Source organism: Boleophthalmus pectinirostris, unplaced genomic scaffold (assembly GCF_026225935.1).
Source record: "Boleophthalmus pectinirostris isolate CB_2022bp ecotype Guang Dong unplaced genomic scaffold, ASM2622593v1 HiC_scaffold_23, whole genome shotgun sequence".
NCBI lineage: Eukaryota > Metazoa > Chordata > Actinopteri > Gobiiformes > Gobiidae > Boleophthalmus > Boleophthalmus pectinirostris.
Window position 1 is genome coordinate 31,680,318 of NW_026571207.1, and position 10,898 is coordinate 31,691,215.

A 10,898-nucleotide genomic window follows, 5' to 3' on the forward strand; every position below is an offset into this window, starting at 1 on the left:
CCTCCCGCGGCAAGAGGGCGCCATCTCAATCCGCTGTAAAACTACAGTGTTTATCCATTTTCCACTTCCTTTTTGACACATTTTTACACTTTCTTTCTTGTTTTAGGCTTTTATTCATAATCCTTCTCATAGATTCTTCACATTGCAGTGCGCCCACGTCGGGGACACTTATAACTGAAGCCCGTGTCCCTCTTTTGTGCGTCTGTATGCATTGTTAACTTGACGAACAGCGATGCTCTGCTTGTGATGGAGACCGACAACAGTGCGACCATAGCGGTGGCTCCCGAAGAGTGGGACGCGCCGGGAGAAGTGGAGGTGTCGCCTGCCGCTGACTGCGCTCCTGCGGTCGGTGCCGAAGTGGTCTGCTCCGGAGAAGGGTCACAGAGCGGAGCGAGGAAGAGAGGGAAGAGGAGGCCGAACTTTAAGCAGGTTCGAGAGTGGGCTTGGGTTGCAAGACATATCGCAATCTAAATCGCAATTAGCAAATCGTAAAAAATGCAATTATTTAAGTAATTTTCAAATAACAATATATTCTGTTTGCTAACTAGTTCAGACTTTAGGACCACCGCAAGCACTTTCCTGAATGCATGGTTTCTATATTAGTTTAGCACTTCACATGGTCTTGGGAATGTTTTAAAATGTGCAGAATCAAAACATAAATCACAAATCTAATGGTAAATGGTCACATTTTTATACAGTGCTTTTCCACCTTCAAGGCACTCAAAGCTCTTTAGATCAAGGAACCACTCACCCATTCACACACATTCATACACTAGTGTACACACACAGAATGCTTGTTAGAAAATTGTCCCAAAAGACCCAATCTTGCGTTTTGCACGGTGGAGAAAAGTGCCTTGTCCCAATAACATTCACAATTAATGAAAAGTGCTTCAAATGTATTGACTGTAAAATGATTAATCTCTTTCCTCCTGTTGCCCAGACGTCATCCCGCCCAGAGGATGAGCGCTGCAGTGGCTGTCGGGTGAAGTTTGAGCGCCACGGGCGGAGCTTTAACCGACGAGCCCTGTGCACCTTCACCAACCTGGAGACGGCTCGCTGGACCTTCCCTCAGGCCGCAGAACAACTCCAGGAATCCAGCTTCTTGTGTGAGACCTGCGCCCAGCTCATACGCAGCAAATATAGGAAGAGACAGTGTGGCAAGAGGACTCTATGGATCAGACCCATAAACACGGCACAGGTACTAACTGCTGGGTTTCAGATTACATTCTATAGGACAATAGTATCTAATACAGATGGGGGCAGCTAAAATTGTTAAAAAGAAGATTTAGGTAGTAATATAGTCTGTTCTAGATTTTAGTTACCAATCAAAGTGATCATGTTCATCATTTGTGAATTCACCTTTCGGATATTTCATGGCAAAGTACAATGTTATTAAAGGTCCTATATTACGACTCTTGTGAACTCATGTTACCTCCTCAAAAACATATCCAGAATTGTGTTTTGTTTCATTCATATCATACATGTTTGCATAACCATTTATTATTAGTCTGTCTACTTCACCAAAGAACAAAATCTTATGTTCCACCTTGTGATGTCATGAAGCATTAGTTTTCAAGTTAACAGCTACCTTTTACCTTTTGTTCAGTAGAGATTGATAATTCGAGGGCTGAAATCATCCAAATGATTCTAGCGAAGGTATATGGAGTTTAAAAAAGCAGTGGGGAACCTTCTGTATTACCATGATATCACAAGGTGCAACAGAGTGTTTTTTTTCTGCATGAGAGAAGAACTCAGCTTTAACATGTAGGATTTTTGTGATAAACGTGTGTGAATGAAACAAAACACAACTCCAGGTATGTTTATGATGAGGAAACAACAGTCATAGCATAGATCAGAAAATACTGTAATAGAATAGGGTAATTAAAATTGAAAATCTTGCTCTTGCCCTGCATCTGAGAGTTTGTCATCATCACATTCTAGGATCTGAAAACCACCTATGCTGCTGGTTACTCATTCTGTTGTGCTATTGTTGGACAAAAATGTTTATTTTAAAGGTGCACTATTGTAACTTTTTGGTTGGCTGGGGGGTTCATCACCTGTTTCTTTCTATGGATACAGGTGGTTTTATAGCTCAAAAATACTTAAAAATACATAATACACCTTTAAAGGAACTGTATGTAAGATTTTGATTTTAAATTACATAAACTTGACCTAGTTGTGTCAGATCAGAGAGAATTCAACTGGATATCAGCATTAAATTTGGAAACCCAAATGGACTATTGTGAGGCTCATTTGTGATTGAATCAACTTGAAATTACAATATGAACAACTTGTCCATCAGGTCCACTGTTTTTGTAATTAAGAATAAATCAGTATTACAATTGCTGTCAGTAAACGCTATATTTGATTTAAACATGTTTACCTTGTATTTGGGGACACAGATAGGTCATTTGTGTGGAATCTTACATACAGTGCTTTCAAAAGCACGCTTAAATGTACATTGTGTAACTTTTCTGGTGGAGTTCCATCAAATGCTTTTCTCCATGGAGAATTGATTGCGTTGTCTGGAATGTATGGTATGATGTTAAATCTTTTTAGATTTATGGAGGCCAAACCAGACCAAGTGATAGATCAGATCAGTGGAGAGACAACCACGCTCATTATCAGTCAGAATGCCTGTTTTTCTAGGTATTTTTAGGCTATAGAAACACCTATAATTGAGTAAATGTTAGGTAGCGCTGTTTAATGTCATACTGTGGAATATTCCAAGCAGAGCTGCAACTTCTCCATAGAAAGAACCAGGTGACGAACCCCCATTGATAACGTTACATAGTACACCTTTTCATTTCACAACAGATAGAACCAGATTCTGTACCTTACACACCATGGCAGCATTCGTGTCTACACAAATGTTCCCTTTTTGAACAGAATTTTTACATTTTCATGATTCATTGTCACACACCAAGCAGTATGAAATGCACTTCTCTACTGTGTTGCAGATGGAGCCCCAGTCCCGACCTAAAGAAAAGCGTTCTGGGAAAAAGTCGAGAGCAGCCCTCTTGGTCAGTCAATCACGTTATAAATCAGCTTTCAGAGTCCTGTGGTCTGCCAGAGGAGCCAGAAAACCCATGATGGACTTCATCAGCAAACAACTCAAACTAGAGGTGAGGTTAATATAAAGCTCATGAGAGAGGTTTGAGAGGTAAGGCACAGTTCAGTTCAGTTAAGGAGTTTTGGTCTAGTGTTGTCATGATAATAAAATTTCAAACTCGATTGAGTACTAAGGAATACACTCTATACTCCACAATACAGATTCTGATAGTAAAATAATTACAAACACAATTTAGATGATAGACTATGATTTTCTTTTCTATTACCCTGTGGCCTTATATCTGTGTAATCCCTTAGTGGTCCAGGTAGGTTCCATAGTGGTCCATGGGTGTATCCCAGTCCATGTGCTCTTATTCTTGTTTGATACAGCTCAAAATCATTCTAAAGCTATTCAGCAAAGGTGCATGAATGGGACTTTTTTAGCATCGATAATTAGTATGTAGTTTTAATACTAGTTTTTAGCTTCGATTTATTTGATTTTCATTACCTTTGACAACCATAGTTTGGACCTAGTTTGTCTGACAGATTAATTGCAATTGAATAAAAAATGCTGTTTTAACAGTAGCAATACTTACAAAGCTATTGTTATTTACAAGTTAGTCTACAAAGAACTAAATATAAAGGTCTCCATTGGAATTCATTTTGTATTAAAACCTCTGCAAACATAGTCTTAATTTATCATTTGCAAATCTTTTCATAATCACAGTGCTTATCAAAGGGTTGAAAGAGTTGAAAATTAATGAAATAGCTGGGTTTCCGTTTCAACATTCTATAGGCCAATAATATTTAATACAGATGGGAGGGGCAGCTATAATTATTGTTAAAATGCAGATTTTTGTGCTGTACAGCAAGTCCTGAGTCTAGTCAATAATAGAAATGTTCAGGTTCAACATTACAATATCATCAATAGGAAAAAGTGTCTCTTGCTTCCCCCTCATTCTAGACTGTGAAATGCAGCAAACTGATGTTATTTGTTATAGTTTATTCATTCTACTAAATATTTTAGTAGTACAGTTTAATAGTTAAATTTATTTTTTTGTAATAAGAACAAACCCTATAATTAGTGTCCATCTGAATTTAAGATACACTGTGCTGTTCCCCCTCCCTCCAGATGAAGGAGCTGTCTCGACAGCACGGCAGTCCATTCCATCAGAAGGTTGCGAGCTCAAAGCCGATGTCGATGTTTCCGTGGCGACGCTGTTTAAATTGGGCTCAGGAGAAGGCCCCCCTCGTCACACACTGCATCAGAGCCATGTTTCCAGACGCGGCCGCCATCGCCAAGAGCAGCCAGTCAGTTTTGTTGCTTATTAATCAAAAATGTGGGTTAAAGTGCCCATATTATGCTAATTTCTGATTCATTCATTCACACAAATCCTGCATATTCAGGCTAAGTTCTCTCAAACAGAAAACACTCAAAATGCTCTTTTCCACCTTGTGATGTCATGAAGCATTAGTGTTCAAGTTAACTGCTCCTTTTACCTTTAGTTCAGTAGAGATCAGCAATAGGAGGGTTTCAGTCACATGATCACGATGACGCACGAACTTCAGGTGGAGGGCAGAAAGTGAAGACAAACACAACAAACACAGCTATGGAGAACACAGATATGGAGAAGAGTTCTTATTGTAAGGATTTAGAGCCAGTAGCAAGGCAAAAGTACGAGCAGTTAGTTGACAAATATATTGGACGTGACCCCATCTTATTGAAAATTAGAGAATTTTTGACTGAAGTAAAAGATTTGCCAACAATCAAAACAGAGGATATCACAAACTATCTAGTTCTCCAGACATCGTTCTACACCAGACAACAGATGAAGGCGTACAAAAGTTTGGAGGAATATAACTTTTTTTGTCAGTGGATGGGTCCTCAACCTTGGTGCAAAACGCCTAAATGATGATTATCGTTTGGTCTTGGCCTGGGTGAGTGTTTCTCTTATTTTATGTGCATATAGACTGTTATGGAAAAACTGCAGTGTATCGGCAGTAACCGATCTGTCCGAACTATTTAATGTCAACAAATGTTGTTAGCCGTTAGTCATTAATGATTTGTTTATGTTTAGGTAAACCACAAAAAACAATTTAGCTTTGTTACATACCTTTGTCGAAGTGGTCACTGCAGACACGAGCATTTGCGGATTCTGCTCCTCCCGACCGCAAACATAGGTGTGTAATCCACTTTTTATGGCTTTGTTCTGTCAGCTTTTCCCATTTCTGTGTTTTGTGGACGACTATATTCGGTACTCTAAAAAAATCGCTTTTCCTTCTCTCAGAACAATTGGCAAACTACACAACACATAGGCATTTTCCTCCAGTCAGTTCACTTCGTGCCCTCCATCTGATTTTGTGTGCTGACAAATGTAGCCCTGTGACGTCACGTGAAACCCAGCTATTCCAGGGCTGATATCATCCAGATGATTGTAGTGAATGTGTATGGAGTTGAAAAACACAGTGGAGCACTTCCTGTATTACCACATGACATCATACGGCGGAACAGTGTGTTTTCTGTTTGAGAAAAGAACTCAGGCTAAATATGCAGGATATGTGTCAATGGAAAAAAAACAACATAAATAGATACAATTAGTTAGTTAGTTAGTGCATAGATCAGAAAATACTGTAATATAGGCCCTTAAAATAGTTTAAATCTTGCCTTAGTTTGAGTGTTGTAATGACTACTTTACCACTACTACTTTACTACTCTGTTACTACTTTCTGTTGAATTGCTTATCCATGTTTTTTCATCAGTCATGCCAAAATTAATTCGTATTTAAAGATAAACAATTGGGCAGGGAGCTTTGGGTGGATGTCACTGACAGCATGTTAAAAACTACATGAATGAAATGAATACTTCTTTCGAGGACACCTCTGGTTTTAGAAAGAGAAGGTTTGTGAATGAATGCTAATGCTAATGCTAATTTTAAGGCATAATAAGTTTTAAAACAACGCCACAAACTCCAAAAGTATTCTACATTTAAAAACAATCGGGTAGTCTTTTGCTTTAATTAATTAGAATTTTAATAGGTTATTTATTTTATATTTTATGATTTTAATAAAAGTGACTGTTAGCTTTGAGACACAGGCCGCATCTCATTTCTCTTTTCTCACTTCTGTCAATTTGATTCCTCTCCTTGAGTCTGCAGGAAATGGGTGAGGTGAAGTCCTGCCCACAGAGGAGACACGGGTAGGAGAGAGGATATAAACTCATCACTGAGACCACTAAAGTTTGATTCTTTTCTCTGACGTCTGCTCCTGAAGCCGCCCTCAGGTTTACTCCTTCCTTTCATGGTTTTCTTCGGGACACCACTTAATCTGACTTATTTGATTGACAGCCGAAGAATACAGGTTTGAGGAGAAGGATCAAGGAGAAGGAAGCAAGGAAAGGGAATTGAGATGTGGCCTCTGTGAGCTGGCTTGCATGCTGCTGTGCTCCGAGCCAACTGATCAAGCTGATAATCCCTCCCCCCCTCATATCACCTCTTGTTTCTGTTAGTGTCTTGACGGAGGAGCAGGCTGGTGCACTGTTGGACCGGCGGATCGTGACGGCGCTGTCCATCCCGCTCTTCACGCGAAACGTTTACAAGAACAATTTTGTGCAGGCGTCTCTAGGGGCGGAGCTTAGGCTGCAGGGCGTGTCCGGGTCGGGGCTAGACTCTCTGAACGCTTTGGGACTGTGTCAGAACAAAGACACTGTGAGGCTCCTGCTGCTACGGCTACTACAGGGCAGACGCGGGAGGGTGAGTGAAGTTGTACCAAACACAGACTGTATAAAGAAGTGGACTGAGCGAGTGTGACGTCACCCATAGTGTTTGGCTCCAGTCAAATGAAGCTCACGAGGCTAGTGGTTACAGGGGCAAATTTGGAGCCGGGTTCAGTATTAGGGATGGGAATTTATTTATAGACAAAATAGCAAGGATCATGTAGAGTGGATTAATACGAACATTTTAAGACCAAAATGACGTAGCTCACTGCAGCGGTTGCAGAGAGGGAGTCGACAATTTTTCACTTCTTATTTGGAACGCAGCGGCTAGTGGATGAGCTATGTCCATTTATAATGTATACTCACTCGCTGTGTCACCATGGTAACTCCTCCACATTCTACCACTAGAGATACAGGTAGAACACCCCCAGCATCATGTCACTGCAAAGTATCAGTATTGTGAAAACATGGCTGCTGGAATTGGATGTTGGTGACCATAGGTGACCATGGCGATGATATTATACCTCATTGGTCCAAATCTAAACTCCAAAACATTAAATTTATTCCATTTTGACCTTGTCTTAACTCTAATGCAGTTTATTGTGTTTTTTTTTATTTTTTTTATTTGTAGCTGTTGTCAAACGGTCGCTTTGGTCAGAGGTTAAAACAAGAGCAGCTCAAAGCCCATCAAAGCCCAGATGTGGAGCAGCAGGAGGGGAGCGAAGAGGTGGAGGCCGAGTCCGATACTGAGCGAGCGGAGACTGAACTGACAGGTAGTTTTCCCAGTCTCATCTAAGGCAGTTTATAGATTGATCATCAGGACATGTGCTGTTAGCTTGCTAGTTGTTGATACATTACAGTGTATCAAAGAAAGGAACTAGGAACTTCTGTTTTTCATTTTTTTAAGACAGTAAAAATCAGGTACTGTGCCTAAAGAAGAGTTGAAGTGAATGATTTAATACAATACAATCAAAATTGACTGATTTTAATGGTCATATAAGTTACAAAAAATAGTATTACTGAGTTGAATTATCCTGTAATTGTGATGGGAGATTTTACTTATTATTATTATTTCTTAGATTTAAAAGTTAGGTGTTGTCAGAATCAGCTTGGACCTGCATCTGTTTAGTCTGCTAATTAAGAGTCCCTTAGCTTTGTCATTCTTTTGGCTTCAGTATCACTTATTATGATCTGTCATTTTGTTTAGTCTTTGGTTAGACATGTTTTTTCCTAGTTTAGGGCTGCTCTCATTTATTATATTATCCTATATCAAATTTTGTTTTGTGTTAGATCTGGTTTAGTCCTACCTTAGTGCATCTTGCGTAGTGTACCCAGTCTGCAGTTACGTACCTGTAGTTTTGTGGATTACATGAAACACAATATAAATAATATAGAAAACCATGACATCATCACCTTTGAAAACACCTTTGAAAACAATTGAAATGGAGAATAGAGCTGCTTGAGAAAGCATGATTGAAATGTACACCTTTGTAACATATAACTCTTTGCATCTTCAGCGGATGAAGTCGAGGACGAAGTTGAGGAGGACCTGGAGGAAAACGATGAAGAGGAGTCCAAAGAAAGAACAAGGAAGAAAAGGAAACATCGCAAAGAAGAGGAAGAGACTGATGAGAGTAAAAAAGGCAGAGTTGTTGTGGTTCGGTTGGGTCTGTTACACGAACATGCCGACCCTTAGCCACGCCAATCTGAACTTTACTTTGGACTCACTCTCTGAGAGTCGGAACCGCTTATAATTGAGGTGGACGTTAGGGCTGAATTTTGTGGTCAGTTTTGCTCTTTAATTTCCAGATTGCGGATATTTTGTCTCAGTTTATGGTAGCTATAGCTGTCATATTCTGGCCTATTCACATAAAATGAAAATTAAGTTTGCTATCTGCTCTGTCAAGGTAAAATATGTCATTCATTCACAAAGGTATAACTATTGTCAGTTAACAGGTGTAGCCTCGGGGGTTATCAAAAACTCAATTAATGGATACTAATTGATAATATACTGAGTAAAATAAAAAATACACCCAGGAATGTAAACACCAATATGCACACAGGTATCCCACAAAACCAGATATTATATTTGCTCTGCTCAAATCAACAAGAAACTCTCAGACATGCCACACACTACCCACTCTGATCCCCAGCTGTAAACCCTTTAAGATAATATGTCACCAGAATGTTTAACATTCCAGAATGGAGGCAAGTGGAGGCAAAATAAAGTATACCATAATGCATTTTTAATAATTAACTAACAACAGCTCTAAATGGTTGTGTCTTTATAATAAAAAGTAATTTCCATTTCCAAAACCTAAAACATCTGTATGTTTCCTTCAGCAAAAATGCTTGGTGTCATTTACAACTGTGTTTATCCTATTCAATGATAAACACAGTTGTAAATGTCTTTGCAGCTCTGTTGTCTGAGTTGTTTTCATTTGCTAAACCCACCTTCATTTTTCATTCCAATTTCTCATGCTCCATTTTACTTTTGCCTCCCACTGCATCCATTTACATGTGTAATGTAATGCTGAGCGAAAGTTCTGAAAAACTATCCAAAACACTTTTTACTTCCTGTAGTTAAGAGTGAATAACCCACATTTTGCTCTCCTTCTATTTTCACATTGTTGTTTGTGAAAATTAAGTTGTTGCAATTTAACATTTGGAGTTCCCTGAGACAACCCTCCGACTGCAACATGGTAACATGCCCTGAACACTGATTTCACTGAACCACTATGAAGTTGACGTCAAAGGTTTTTGGGAATGTGTGGACATAGTCTTATTTTCAGTAATGTAAAACTTTATAGTCCTCATTATCATTTTGAAAGTTAACTTGTTTGTTAATAAAAAAAAATAAAAAACTTTTTGCCAGTTTGGAATTAATAAATTCATAATTTAACACATGACAGACACTGGACCTGTACACTTTCTTCAGTAATAATACTAATACTAAAATCATAATTAAAGGAACTTAATATAGGTTGTTCTCCTCGTGTTAGCTTAAAAAAAAAAGTCACAGCTGAATCTGGGTTGCCATTGCCTTAACCTGCAGACAGACTAAAGGACACATACAAGTTTTCTTATTCTTTGGTCAAAATCAACGGCAATACCAGTACTCCTGGACTACTACACTGGTGCCATAGTGTGGATTCTATGAAGCTTTTGAGTCTCTTGAGGTTCACGTGATCCAGGATCAGCAGCTCTTTTAGTATGTTCAAAACTGTGCACCTTCAGTGGACCTGGCTTTCTGAAGCTTTCTCCACATTTGTCTCAGCTGTATGACCTCCGTTCACTATGGCATTCCATGTGTTTCCTCATATAATTGGTTATAGAGGCCTGTCTACACTCTTCAGACACATGTTTTTTCTCCTGTGTGAACAAGGCAATGAATATAGAGAGAAGAACTTGTTGTAAACGTTTTCTTGCATTGATCACAACTATAACGTCTTTCTCCGGAGTGGATTTTCTTGTGTGATGCACACATGGCCACTTGTGTGGCCATACCAGCTTGTCAAAGCCTGATCCCGTCAGATCTCAGAAGCTAAGCAGGATGGGCCTGGGTAGAACTTGGTTGGGAGACCACTAGGTATTCCAGGTGCCACAGTGGGGCGCCAGTGGCAAAAAACTTGTTGTGTCCTTAGGCAAGACACTTCACCCACATTGCCTAGTATGAAAGTGCTGTGTGCGTGAGTGTTGGTGGTGGCCGGAGGGGCCGATGGCGCAGATAGGCAACCTTGCTTCCGTCAGTCTGCCCCAGGGCAGCTGTGGCTACAATAGTAGCTTACCACCACTGAGTGTGGAGTGACTGAATAATGAACTGTAAAACGCTTTGGGTATCTTGAAAGGCTATAAATGCAATCAAGCAATCACTATACTGGTCACAACTGTGTTTTTTCTCCTGTGTGGGTATAGGAGTGAACAGAGATGTGCTCTGTCTTTTTAAAAGATTTATCACACTAGTTGCATTTGTGCGGCCTCTTTTAACTGTGAACACATTTGTGATTTGGTAACATGCTTGATGACCAAAACGTCTTCTCACACTGGTCACACATGCAGTATATGACTTCTCCCCAGTATGGCTTTGGCTCTGGTGTTGTTTTACAGTACTGTTCCAGCACTGTTCCATTTGAAA

General features: G+C 39.6%; 1 protein-coding gene and 1 pseudogene across 1 annotated transcript; both read left to right on the forward strand.

The window, feature by feature from the left end:
• Positions 1 to 19: 19 nt before the first annotated feature.
• On the forward strand, positions 20 to 9,629 carry LOC110166426 (uncharacterized). Its single transcript, XM_020931661.2, has 7 exons — positions 20 to 429; positions 941 to 1,198; positions 2,961 to 3,125; positions 4,184 to 4,362; positions 6,557 to 6,800; positions 7,395 to 7,536; positions 8,281 to 9,629. The coding sequence occupies exons 1-7, from the start codon at positions 247 to 249 to the stop codon at positions 8,457 to 8,459; spliced, it is 1,350 nt and encodes a 449-aa protein (XP_020787320.1). The 5' UTR covers positions 20 to 246; the 3' UTR covers positions 8,460 to 9,629.
• A 627-nt stretch (positions 9,630 to 10,256) lies between these two features.
• LOC129410758 (5S ribosomal RNA) lies at positions 10,257 to 10,373 on the forward strand (annotated as a pseudogene).
• The last annotated feature ends 525 nt before the right edge of the window (positions 10,374 to 10,898 follow it).

What these genes read in the sequence shown, in the direction of transcription:
- LOC110166426 (XM_020931661.2), top strand. Translation starts at nt 247, where the DNA reads ATGGAGACCGACAACAGTGCGACCATAGCGGTGGCTCCCGAAGAGTGG. An exon ending in GGAGGCCGAACTTTAAGCAG is followed by an intron (nt 430 to 940) that starts GTTCGAGAGTGG and finishes CCTGTTGCCCAG; the next exon opens with ACGTCATCCCGCCCAGAGGA. An exon ending in AGCGGAGACTGAACTGACAG is followed by an intron (nt 7,537 to 8,280) that starts GTAGTTTTCCCA and finishes TTGCATCTTCAG; the next exon opens with CGGATGAAGTCGAGGACGAA.